At 49.4% G+C, this 12,546-nt stretch overlaps 1 protein-coding gene across 1 annotated transcript; it reads right to left on the reverse strand.

Moving 5' to 3' along the window:
- Positions 1–2,479: 2,479 nt before the first annotated feature.
- Positions 2,480–5,339, reverse strand: MRPL11 (mitochondrial ribosomal protein L11). The gene is made up of 5 exons (XM_082660596.1): positions 5,113–5,339; positions 4,642–4,737; positions 4,125–4,218; positions 3,881–4,040; positions 2,480–2,755 (listed from the first exon to the last, which is right to left on the reverse strand). Exons 1-5 carry the CDS (start codon positions 5,233–5,235, stop codon positions 2,650–2,652), a joined length of 579 nt encoding a protein of 192 aa, XP_082516722.1. The 5' UTR covers positions 5,236–5,339; the 3' UTR covers positions 2,480–2,649.
- Between the last annotated feature and the right edge of the window lie 7,207 nt (positions 5,340–12,546).

Consider the following 12,546-nt stretch of genomic DNA (forward strand, 5'->3'; position numbering starts at 1 on the left):
ACAGTGAAAGAAAACAGAGAAATGGGGGCTTCCCTGGTGGCACAGTGGTTGAGAGTCCACCTGCCGATGCGGGGGACACAGGTTCGTGCCCCGGTGCAGGAGGATCCCACATGCCGCAGAGCAGCTGCGCCCGTGAGCCATGGCCGCTGAGCCTGCGCGTCCGGGGCCTGTGCTCCGCAACGGGAGAGGCCGCGACAGTGAGAGGCCCGTGTACCACAAAAAAAAAAAAAAAAAAAAACCTAGAGAAATGGGGCAGTGGCTAAAGGGCGACGCGAAGCAAGAGAATTGCTTGTTCTTGAATGATACTAGAGTATATGTGTGTGTGTGATTGTTGTTTTTCTGTTTTGTTTTTGGGTTTTGTTTTTGTTATTGAGTTGTATGAGTTCTTTATATACTATGGATATTAACTCCTTATCAGGTATATGATTTATAAATCTTTTTTTTTCCGCTTTTTTTTTTCACGTTACTTTTACGTATATATTGTTGTCTGTCTATATGTTGTTTTATTTCTCATTTGTCCATTCTTTTTTTTTTTTAATTAATTTATTTATTTTTGGCTGTGTTGGGTCTTCGTTACTGTGCGAGGGCTTTCTCTAGTTGCAGCAAGTGGGGGCCACTCTTCATCGCGGTGCGCGGGCCTCTCACTGTCGCGGCCTCTCTTGTTGTGGAGCACAAGCTCCAGACGCGCAGGCTCAGTAGTTGTGGCTCACGGGCCTAGTTGCTCCGCGGCATGTGGGATCTTCCCAGACCAGGGCTCGAACCCATGTCCCCTGCATTGCAGGCAGATTCTCAAACACTGCGCCACCAGGGAAGCCCCTGATTTATAAATCTTTTTCCCTTATTCTGTACATTGCCTTTTCATTTTGTTGATGGTTTCCTTTGCTGTGCAGAAGCTTTTTAGTTTGATGTAGTCCCATTGTTTATTTTTGCTTTGTTGCCTTTGCTTTTGTGGTCAAATAAAAAACTCACTGCCAAGAACAATGTCAAGGAGTCTGTTTTCCTCTGAGAGTTTTATGGTTTCAGGTCTTATGCTCAAGTCTTTAACCTATTTTGAGTTAATTTTTAAAGCTTCATTCTCTTGCAAGTGGTTGTCCACTTTTCTCAACACCATTTATTGAAGGGACTGTCCTTTCCCCATTGTATATATATTCTTGGCTCCTTTGCCATAAATTAACTGGCCATATATGCAGTTATTGCTTCAACCTTTTGAGATAAGCACTATTTTCTCTATCTTATAGATGATGGATCTAAAGCACAGAGTAGTTAAGTAACTTGCCCAAGACAACACAGCTAGAGAGAATGGAAATGAGTGTGGCCTCTGACTGATAACCAGCAAGAAATTGAGGCCCTCATGCAACTGCTCAGAAAGAATTAAATGCTGCCAACAACGACGTGAGTTTGACAGTGGATCCTTCCCCAGTCAAGCCTCAGATGAGACCACAGCCCCAGCTGACACCTTGACTGAAGTTTTGGGAGACCCTGAAGCAGAGGACCAAATGATGTTCATCACAGGGTTGTGTGTATTTTTTTTTTTTAATGCAAACAACAAACCTACCCAACAGTTGAGGACTTGGTTAAATAATGGTCTACCCATAAGGCAGAATACTAAGTAGCCATTAAAAATTGTTTTAGGAAGATGATTAATAATGAAAAAATGTTCTAAATCATTGCCAAGTTACAAGTAAAAGTAGAATACAACAGTATCTAGAGTATGACCCAAATTTGTTTTATTCTTAAAGTATTATATATAAACACAAAGAAAAAAAAACAAGCAGAAAAGATATATACCACAATATTGCCAGGAATCTCATCTAGGTGAGGGGATTACTTGAGGCTTTTCTTTTCTCGTAGGGTTTTTCCTATGCTTTCCAAATCTTCTCGGTGTAAAACCAAGTACCTAGCACACAACAGGTGCTTAGTAAATGTGAATCCCATTTTCCCCCCAACTCCTCCTCTTTTCTCTGAGGGGACAATAGTCCTTGATATTATGACTAATGGGAAAACAAAAGGCCAGGGCTTCCCAAGGACTCCTCCCACCATGGGCAGGTACCTACCGATGCTTTGCTTCTTCCATGGGTCTGTAGCCATAAACCCCACAATAATTCACATTCAGATATCACCTGACTCAGAGCCAGGGTCAGCTTAATAGAGGGGCCTGAAGTAGCCCTTGGGATCCAGGGCACTCCATGTAGCAACCCTGCTTGGGGCTGTGACCTGAAGTCCCCAAAGGGTTCTGTCTCTGTTGAGGTGGCAAGTCCCCAAGAGATAGGAGGCATTTCTGATGGAAGCAGAAACAACATCTGCTGCCTCTGTACACCCAAGTCCAGCAGCCATGCCCCCACCTACCTTGCCCTTTCTCTCACCCCTGGAAAATGGGAAAACACAGGATTTTCTGCTCCCCCTGCCAATTCAGATCCTGGGCAGTCGCTCTGCGTGGATGAGGTCCCCTTCTCTGGGGTCCCAAGGCAGAAACTGAGAGTGGGTGACAAAAGATGTTTATTCACATTTGATCCTTTTGATATAACCACACATGCATACATAATTTAAAGTCAGAAAAATATAATCAGGTTGATGTGACCTCCCTTCCTCCCCGCTGGCCCCGCCTTCCCAATTGGCCCCTTCAAAATCCTGGAGGGTGGGGGGCAGGGGTCACTTCTTGGCAGCTTCTGCCTGGGCTGCCAAGTCTGCCTCTCTCTGAGCAGCCAGGAACAGGGCTCGCTCCTTCTGGAAAGCTGCCAGCTCTTCTGAACTGAGGCTGCAGGTACAGAAAAACAGACGGTAAGTGAAGGGCCGGTCACTGGTGGGGAGCTCACAGCACCATGTCACTGTCTCAGAACCCCTCTCCCCTCCTGCCCCCATACCTTTGCTCATCTGTTTCCTCTGCCAGAACTGTCACCCCACTATCACCCCTGCCTTTTACTCCTTTCTTAAAGCCCTACTCACCTTTTGAGGATGAGCACAGCTACACCCTAGTCCAAATTAACCTGCCCTTCCTCTGCGCCCCAAAACATTTTGTGAAATGAAGTCATCAGGTGGTGCACGCATATCTCTTTCAGAGCAAGGATCAGATTCACTCACTTCTGTACTCCCAATGCAAGTAAAGATCTGAGCAAAGTAAAGTCTATCCCTGTTCCACGCTTAACCCCACTCCTCTTGGGAAACAACCAACCGTAAGCCTTTGCATGGGGTGTGACACCAGCAGCAAGAGGCCAGCAAAGGGTTGAGTGTTGCCCCTGCTGTCGTCTGGCCAGAGGCTCTCCCACCCTACATCTCACTTCAAGGAAACAATTTCTGAGGCCATCCGAAGCCCCATGAGGGGGCCTGCTGCTGGCCTCAGGATCAAGTCTGAATTTGAGAACCAACTAGTCCGTTTGGCTCACGTCCTACTATGTCCCATTCTGCCTCTAGCATTATATACCCAGATCACACTGAACTTCTTTGCTCCATTCCTTCACCTTACATCCTTCACAGGGACTTTTCTACTTCTTGCAATGCTTGCCCCAGTCCTTGACCTCACTTCCCAGGGCTCTGCTCCCTGTTCTAAGGATACCTGTAGTTCCTTTTATCAACACTGACCATCTGGCAGTATACTGCTCCATTTATGGATCTGCCTCCATCTCTGGACTCTGAGTTCCTTAGAGAGCAAGGTCAAGCACGGCTACTTCCTTCCTAGCTGCATCCAGTGTCCAGAACAATGCCTGACACATGATAGGTACTTAACAAGTACATTCCAAATGAATGAATGAGGCTCCCCACTCCCAAGAATCTAAGATCCATTAACTCAGAAGCTGACTCTCCCACTCACTGGACCCCCAGCTTTGTCCCAGAGTCAAGAACTTTCCAGGCCCTCCCCTCACACTGAACTTCCCCGGAAACTCACTCCTTCACCACACGAATGCCCAGGGAACGGGCAGAGCCAATGATGGAGCGGACAACAGAGGACAGGGGCACATCCTGCAAGGCGAAGGCGTCATCCTGAGCTTTGACACGGGCGATTTCATACACGTGCTTCAGTGTCACTAGGCCTGCCACCTCTTTCCCTGGGAGCAAGGAACAAATAGCCCTTCAGGTGTCACTGCTTCCTTCCAGAGCCCAGAAGCCCAGATGGCCACCCTGCCCCGTACCTGTGTGCCGGGCCCCCTTCTCAATCCCAGCAGCTGCCTTCAGGAAGTAGGAAACAGTGGGTTGGCCAATTTTGATTTCAAATGTCCTGTCAGGCTGAAAGGAAAAAAGACACATGAGAATCTTTCTTCCCACCTCCCCCAACCCCTGCTGCCCCAGCCCAGGGAACTTCTAACTTCCTGTCCCCCCTTCCCTCAGCTCACCTTCCTTCCCTTTAACTGACAACAAAACCACAGAAGAAACAAATCTGCAACAAACGTCCCTGTCACTTCTATTCCAGGTCCAACTCTGCTCTGGAAGCCCCAGCAAGTTGGAGAAACAAAAGAAAGATCTGCAATATGGCAGCGCGGGTTCAGGAAAGATATGGCCTAGTCCCTACTGTATAAATGGGGAAAGTGGGGCCGGGTAACAGGAAAACACTTGCCCCAAGTTATGCGCAGAGTAGCAACCCCAGGTGACCAGCTCCAGGGCCTGGGGAGAATGAGAAGGAAACTGGGGATCAGAGTCCCGACTCCTCACCTTCACAAAAATCTTGGTAGGCAGAGGAATGCCTTCTTTGATGTCCTTGGTCTTCTCGTTGAACTCCTTACAGAACTGGTTGATGGAAACGCCTCGCTGTGAGGCAGGCATAGGGGTCAGCGTGCGGAGGAAGGGACGGCTCCCTTTCCCCCGGAGGCTCCATCCATTCTCTCCTCCGTCTTCACTTCCCTAAGCTCCCATTCTCTTTTCTCTACCCAGATCCAACTACCATTTTATGTGCCAGATGATTCGTATGTTTCACGCCTCTCTATCCTTACAACAGCTCGTGGACGAAGAACAGAGGAAGCTGAATCTCGAAGAGGCTGTGTAACTAACCCAAGGACATACAACGTGTGGGCAGCAGAGCCGCGTTTTAAACCGAGGCCGCTCTGGCCCAGTCCGCACCCGCCACCCGGGTTCTAGCTCCCACCCTCCGACGTCTCCCACGCCAGGTTCCTGCCGCGGCTGCACCTGACCCAGGACGGGGCCTAGTGGGGGCCCGGGCATGGCCTGGCCTGCCCGCACGATGGTCCGGATCACACCGCCGGCCTCGGGCTTCCTGAGGGCCCGAGTGGCCCGGCTTAGCTTCGACATGAGGCGGAGTCCCCGGCCTTAGATCATCTCAGGTCCACAGCAAGAGCTAAGGCTCCTGGCGCCGCCACCTTGGGTTAAAGGTCAAGGGTCCTCACGTTAGGGTAAGGCAGATGAAGCCAACCAATAGCAGCGTTGATTCATCCTTCCGCTCTCCAACTAGTAAGACAAGGAGGATGAGATGAAGCGGAAAAAACTTTTAACTTGCTACCTTAAGACTGAGGAAGGACCCGAATGTCTCAGATACACAAGTTCCTCCTGGAGAGCATACAGGCAGTGCCTCAGACAGCTAAACTGGCAGGTGGCCCTTAATATCCGCACTGCATTGTGGGTATGGTAGTTTTGACCGCGTATGCGACTCCCACAGCTTGCTATGTCCTGGGGCGCCATCTGCTGGACATAGTGATAATCCCTGGGTTGGAAAATAGTTTAGCGCTCCTTCTTAGGAGTGGGGATCTCTTCACTTTCTGAGCCTGTTTCTTCACCTGTTGTTGAAAGGGAAGATGGTTAAGACTACGGACCTTGGAAGTAAACTGCCTGTTGCTTCTCTTGCTGGCTGTGAACTTGATCAACTTATTTAATTTATGCTCAGTTTCCCCCTCTGTACAAAGAGGATTATAATAGGTAGTACCTACCCCTGGGATTGTTGTGAGGCTTGAGTCAGCAAAGTGCTTTAGAACAATACCTGACACCTAGTCAGCACGTGCTCTTCACTGTACAATAAGGACAAAACCTTGCAGAGCTCTTGTGAGGCTTAAGAGGCCCAGAACGTAGTTGATACATCACCTGTGTCCAATAAAATAAGCCAGCATCTTCTTCTTCTTGTTGTTATTATTATTAGCATTTGCTACTTGCCAGGCACTGTGCTAAGGGCATTATTATCTCATTTAATCCTCACAGTGGCATGATGTATATTGTTTTATTATACCCCCTTGACAAATGAGAAATTGAGGCACAAAAAGAGGCCCTAAAACACCGACCCTGTGTGTGACAGGGCTGGGAAAGAAATATGAGATGATCTGATTCTAGACCTTGTTCTGTTTACCACAAGTCTGTACTGCTGTAATCCCTGGTTAAATGATATGATCCATGTGAAACCACACTGTAAACTGTGAGACACATAAACTTTTTATTCTGCATTCGCATTGGACTCCCACTAAGGAAATGTGATTGCTCCTGTCTCTGAAGTCTACCAAGTTCTTATAACGCTCAGCCTCATAAACCTTCTCAAGACTCTGGAACCAAGAAGGCTCTTTGATTTACTAGCTGTAAAACCTGGGGCACAGTAGTTAACTTCCCTGTGCTTCCGTTTCCTCACTAGTAAGATGGGGCTGAATATGATACCTACCTCACAGGAAATTAGTTAATTCAGGTAAAGCACATAGAAGAGGGCCTGGCCCAGAGCAAGCCAAGCTGGGTAGGATTTATCTCTGGGTGCCCCACATCACTCAACCTATATTTACAAATGTATTTACAAATAAAGAAATAAATCCTTCCTGAATGAAGGAATCAGGAAGCAAATGGGCATGGCAGGTGCTCAGGGAGCCAAGAATGTGGCCTGGCACAAACTGGGCTCCATTGGGTGCAATTTCCACTTGCTGTCAATGAAAGGACAGTTTTGATTACTCAGCTCTTACAGATGATAAGGAAGCAACTCCCTAGTCTGCGTTTGGATATGTGGGAGGCCAGACTGTTCAGTGGCGAAGATGAGCCCAGACAGGCGAGTGAGGACCCGATCTCACGGGCCTTGCCAGCCTGCTAAGGAGTGCGGGCTATACAGTAGGAAGCCATTGAAGAGTGTTAAGTATTTGTATCATATTTGCATTTTGAAAAGGTGACCCTGGCTTGGATGTGTAGAGGGATTGGAGGAGAGCAGGGATTTGATGCAGCGAGACCGATTAGGTCAGGGCAGTAAGACGGTGCAGAGATAACGGTAGCTTGGGACCAGTCCAAGAGATACTTAGAATATAGAGTTTATTTTAGTCAACAAATGCCTGTGTAGTATGAAGTGTGTACATCTTTATGAAGAGTAACTCTTTTTTTTTTTTTTGTGGTACGCGGGCCTCTCACCGTTGTGGCCTCTCCCGTTGCGGGTCACAGGCTCCGGACGCACAGGCTCAGCGGCCATGGCTCACGGGCCCAGCCGCTCCGCGGCACGTGGGATCTTCCCGGACCGGGGCACGAACCCGTGTACCCTGTATCGACAGGCGGACTCTCAACCACTGCGCCACCAGGGAAGCCCTCAACCAGCATTTTTAACAAAAAAGAACAAAACAGAAAACAGCAGAGTACATCACATGGAGTAAAGGTACATGTTATCTCATGGAACCTGTGTTTCCCTTGTGTGTGTGTTGGGCCACAATGAAAATGTATTTCTTTTTTTTAAATTTATTTATTTTAATTTATTTATTTTTGGCTGCGCTGGGTCTTCGTAGCTGCACGGTGTTTCTCTAGCTGCAGCGAACGGGGGTTACTCTTTGTTGCACTGCGCAGTCTTCTCATTGCAGTGGCTTCTCTTGTTGCAGAGCATGTGCTCTAGGCATGCAGGCTTCAGTAGTTTTGGCACATAGGCTCAGTAGATGTGGCTCACAGGCTCTAGAGCACAGACTCAGCAGTTGTGGCGCACGGGCTTAGTTGCTCCGCGGCATGTGGGATCTTCCCGGAACAGGGCTCAAACCCATGTCCCCTGCACTGGCAGGCAGATTCTTAACCACTGCGCCCCCAGGGAAGCCCTTTTTTTTAAAAAAAGTTAGTTGTAACTCATTTTCTTTTTCTTGGCCTTGCTCTTCCCCTACCAAGGATCACACCCAGGCCCCGGCCAGTGGAAGCACAGAGTCCTAACCACTGGACCGTCAGGGAATTCCTGAATATGTATTTCTTACATGCTCATGGCCAAAATATATAGAAAGTCATTGCAGTGGCCTGGGTGACCCTCAAAAATAATGTTGCACCTACCTTGTTCATTTCTGTGTTTCTGTTGCAAAATAAACTAAGGCATATTAAAATTTTTAAGAGTTTATTTGAGCATAATATCATTCAAATTGGGCAGCATCCAATCTAGCAGATAGAAAGGAGCTCCGAGGAGCAGTACAAAATGAAGGACTTTTATAGGCAGAAGGGAGCAGGAACAAGGAGGTTATAAGAGGCAAAAAAGTGGGTTGGTTTTTGCAAGGTCACCTTCCTTTAGGGGACGGCAGGGATCTATCAGGGGTCTCACTAGTGCTGGTCAGGTGATTTCTGTTGACTGGTTTAAGATTCTGGGAGAGTGGATATTGTAATTAAGTCTGGTGATGTGAGACTTAGCATAAGTGACTCCACTTTGGGCCTGTTGTCTTGTTTTTCAAACAAGTCCAATGCCCGACCTAGCACCTGGCAGGTCTTCGTGGTTAGGTCTTTGGGAAATACTTGTGGGGCAAGTGCAATGATCCTTGCATATATTACCTCCTCTATTTTGGTTCCAAGAAAGTAGGTTCTTGTCTCGTCACAGAAAGAATTCAGAGATGAGACACGGAGGCCAACAAAGCAAAGCGAGTACAATAGTACACTGTCAGGAGGGAGAGCAGGCAGGCTCAGGTGAGCAGCTGCCCTGAGTTTCTTTGGCAAGCTGGTTATATGGGGTGTGAAAATGACTGGGCAGAATATTCATTGAGGAGGGAGGGGTTTTGGTTCATATTGCCTGAATCTCATCCCAGTTCCACCTTCCCAAGGGGAGGAGGGATTTTTACCCTTATTTGGTCTTGATCAGAAGTGTCATGGAGTCTTCATGGGTATTTCTTGGTCCAACACAGGTGTCATGGTGCGTGATGGGTACTCCTTATTTGCAAGGCTAATTTTATTGTAATGAGAGGGTAGTGAGCAAAAGGTTACACTCAGATGCCGGAGATTCCTGCCTTTTACCACCTTTCTTTGTTGGCCTCTAGGACCCCTGGCGTTCACAAGATGTATGGTTTCCTGGACCTGGCCTGTGCTCCCCTTTCTCTGTTCATATCTAGCTAACTGCCTGTTTGAATACTTCCACCTCTGTGCCCCTAGTCTCAGCACCAAAATCTTTCACCTGGATGAGAACAGCCTCCAACAGGTGTCTGCTTCCACTTTGGCTCCTCTGCAGGCCCTCCTTCAGCAGCCAAAAGGGGTCTTTCTAAAGCTTGTCAGGTTTTGTCACCCCAAAGTCATCATGCCACTCACCTACTCCAGTGACTTCGCGCTGGAACCCAATTGAAATCCTTATCTGCCCTATAAGGCCCTTCTCCTCCCTCCCTCCCTCATTCCACTCCAGCCACACTGACCTCCTTGTTCTTTGTGATACTGTGATTTATGATGAGGAATATATACAATCGCCCCTCAGCATCCACGGGGATTGGTTTCAGGCCCCCTCCACCCTACCTCACCCTCCCCTCCCAGATACCAAAATCCAAGGATGTTCAAGTCTCTTATACAAAATGGCATAGTATTTGCATATAACACATCCTCCCATATACTTTAACTTAGTTATAATACCTAATACAATGTAAATGCTATGTAAGTACTGTAAGGTCGGATCTTAACAAACGGCACCACGAAACAGAGGAAAGCTTCAAGTGAGCTTTATTAGGGAGCGCTCCCGGGCAAGGTTCACTGGTCCGAGAGAAAGGGGGCCAGAGAAGTCGCGCCCGGGCGAGGCTTGGGCAAGATTTTATAGGGGAAGAAGGGAAAGGGGTGTGGTGAATCCGGGAGGGCGCAGGGTATTCCTTATTTGGCGGTCTTTTCGGGTATCCTGGGGGACCGTTAGTCCCGCCCCTCAAAAGGCGGGAAGGCTGGGCTGGGTTCAAAGTCCCCAGGTCAGTTCCTGGAACTGGGTGGACCGGAATGTCTCCAGGGCAGTTTCTGGAACTGGGTGGTCCGGAATGTCGCCAGGGCAGTTTCTGGAACTGGGTGGTCCCGAGAATTTCGTTCTGATGCAAACTGAATCTGATTGTGTTCCCCTGCCTCGGGCCAGTTGGCCTTACATCCCGACATCTTTGGTGTAATGGGGTGGCGTTCTGATCTCTGGCTGCTTCATGCTGAATGGGGGCATCGAAAGGGGAGTCGGGAGACCAGAGGTCCGAGGCTTAGGGGAGACCAGTGGGGGGTTCTGTAGGAAGCAAGGTGTAAGGACCGAGGAGCATTTGGTTTGTGGCCACCCGAGAGACTTCCTCCATGTGCCTGCGAAGGAACCTAAGAAAACAGGGAGCAAGCATGAGCAAGATACAGATGAGAATTAAGAGGCCTAAGATTGGTGTTAGCCAGGTATAGAGGGTGGATTGCCACCAATTGGGAATTGGGGAGGCGGACTGTTGGTGTTTGCGTTGGAGTTCTTCTCTTAAGCGATGGAGGGCTTTTACGTTGTCTTACGTTGTCTTCGAATCCTGTTTCATTGATGTAATAGCAGCATTCCTCCTGTAGGAAGAGGCAGGTACCTCCTTTGTCGGCCGTCAGGAGATCAAGGGCTCGTCGATTTTGGAGGGCAACTCGGGCTACTGAGGTGATCTGGCGCTGGACGGAGGTGATGGAGGCGGCAGAAGCCTCGATGGCTAGCTGGAGTTTCTGTTCTAGGTCACGGGATGTTGAGACACTGTGTGTTAGGGCTCCTCCCCCGATGCCCGCAGCAACGAGAGGAGGCGAGGGAAATGCCTGCGACCATAGGGAGAAAGATGGCCCTTTGGCCCTTAGGTAGAGGGCCCGCGTGAGTGCTATCAGTTAAGCCCTTTGAGAGGTTGTCCCTTCTGGGAGGCTGTTAGCCTTGATAATAGTTGAGATAGTTACCACCGCATAGGCTGCCCGTCGGCGTCCGTCAGGACCGAGTATTGAGCTGCCATCTACGAGGAGGGTGCGGTCCGGATTTGAAAGAGGGGTGTCAAAGAGTCCCTCTCTTGGTGGTTTGAAGGGTTCTATGACATGAGGGCAGGAGTGGGATGGAAAACCCCCGGTGCCAGAGATAGGCAGGAGGGAAGCCGGGTTCAGGCGAGGGGAGAGATCAAGAGAAATAGCTGGGTTTTCAATGAATAGTAGGTGGAACTCCTGGATGCGGGAGGGGCCCAGGAGGGAGAGAGACTTGTGGCCTAGGAGGTCGACCAGCCGGTGGGAGGAAAACACGGTTAGTGCGTGGGACAGAGTCAGTTTGAGTGTTTGTTTGGTCAGTTCGGCTGCCGCTGCTAGGACCCGAAGGCATGGTTGCCATCCCCGCTTGGTTGGGTCTAGCTGTTTGGAGAGGTAAGCCACGGGGCGGTAGGAAGGCCCTACAGGCTGGGCAAGGAGTCCAGTGGCTATTCCGGCCCGTTCATCCACAAAAAGGTGAAAAGGTCGGTTTGGGTTGGGCAGAAAAAGGGGAGGAGAAGATATCAGAGCGTTACGGAGGGTGAGAAAGGCCTGTCGAACGGCGGAAGGAGAGGTGAGGGGTCCTTGAGGGGTTTCTTTAGCGGCTAAATATAAGGGTTTAGCGAGGAGAGCAAAGTTAGGGATCCAGTGTCGGAAAAATCCTATAAGGCCCAAAAAGGAGAGAATTTGTTCCGCTGTTTCCGGAGGCTGGAGTTCACGGATAATCCGGGTGTGGTCGGCTGTTAGACCTTTTGTGGTAGGGGTAAGGTGGAGCCCCAGGTAGGTTACAGAAGATACAGATAACTGAGCCTTGGCTGGGGAGAGCCGATAACCGCGAGAGCCAAGGTAATTGAGGAGATCTGCAGTATGTTGTCTTGAGAGGCTGAGAGACGGGCTACAGAGGAGGAGGTCATCTACATATTGAAGGAGTGTGCTGGGGGTAAGGGAGCAGGAAGTGGGGTCCCGTGCCAGCGCCTGACCGAAGAGGTGAGGACTGTCGCGGAAGCCCTGGGGAAGAACTGTCCAGGTGAGCTGACTGGAAGTATGAGTATCCGGATCCGTCCAGGTAAAGGCGAAGAGGAAATAGGAGTCGGGATGTAGGGGGATAGTGAAAAAGGCATCTTTGAGATCCAGAACCGTAAAGTGGGTTGTGGATGGGGGGATATGGGAGAGCAAGGTGTATGGGTTTGGTACTACTGGCTGGAGAGGAATCATGGCCTCATTGATTATTCGGAGGTCCTGGACCAGGCGATAATCCCCAGAGGCCTTGCGGACAGGCAGGATGGGGGTGTTGCAGGGAGAGTCAGTGGGGATAAGGAGTCCCTGGTTTAGGAGTCTGGTGATAATAGGTTGTAGGCCCCTAAGGTGAGTCTCAGAGATGGGAAATTGGGGCCTTGATGGAAATTTGGAGGGGTCCTTTAGGCGGATGAGGACGGGGGAATGGTGGGTTGCTATTATGGGCTTAGAAGTATCCCAGACTTG

The sequence above is a fragment of the Grampus griseus genome, assembly GCF_964374135.1.
Source record: "Grampus griseus genome assembly, chromosome: 8".
In the NCBI taxonomy this organism is placed as follows: domain Eukaryota; kingdom Metazoa; phylum Chordata; class Mammalia; order Artiodactyla; family Delphinidae; genus Grampus; species Grampus griseus.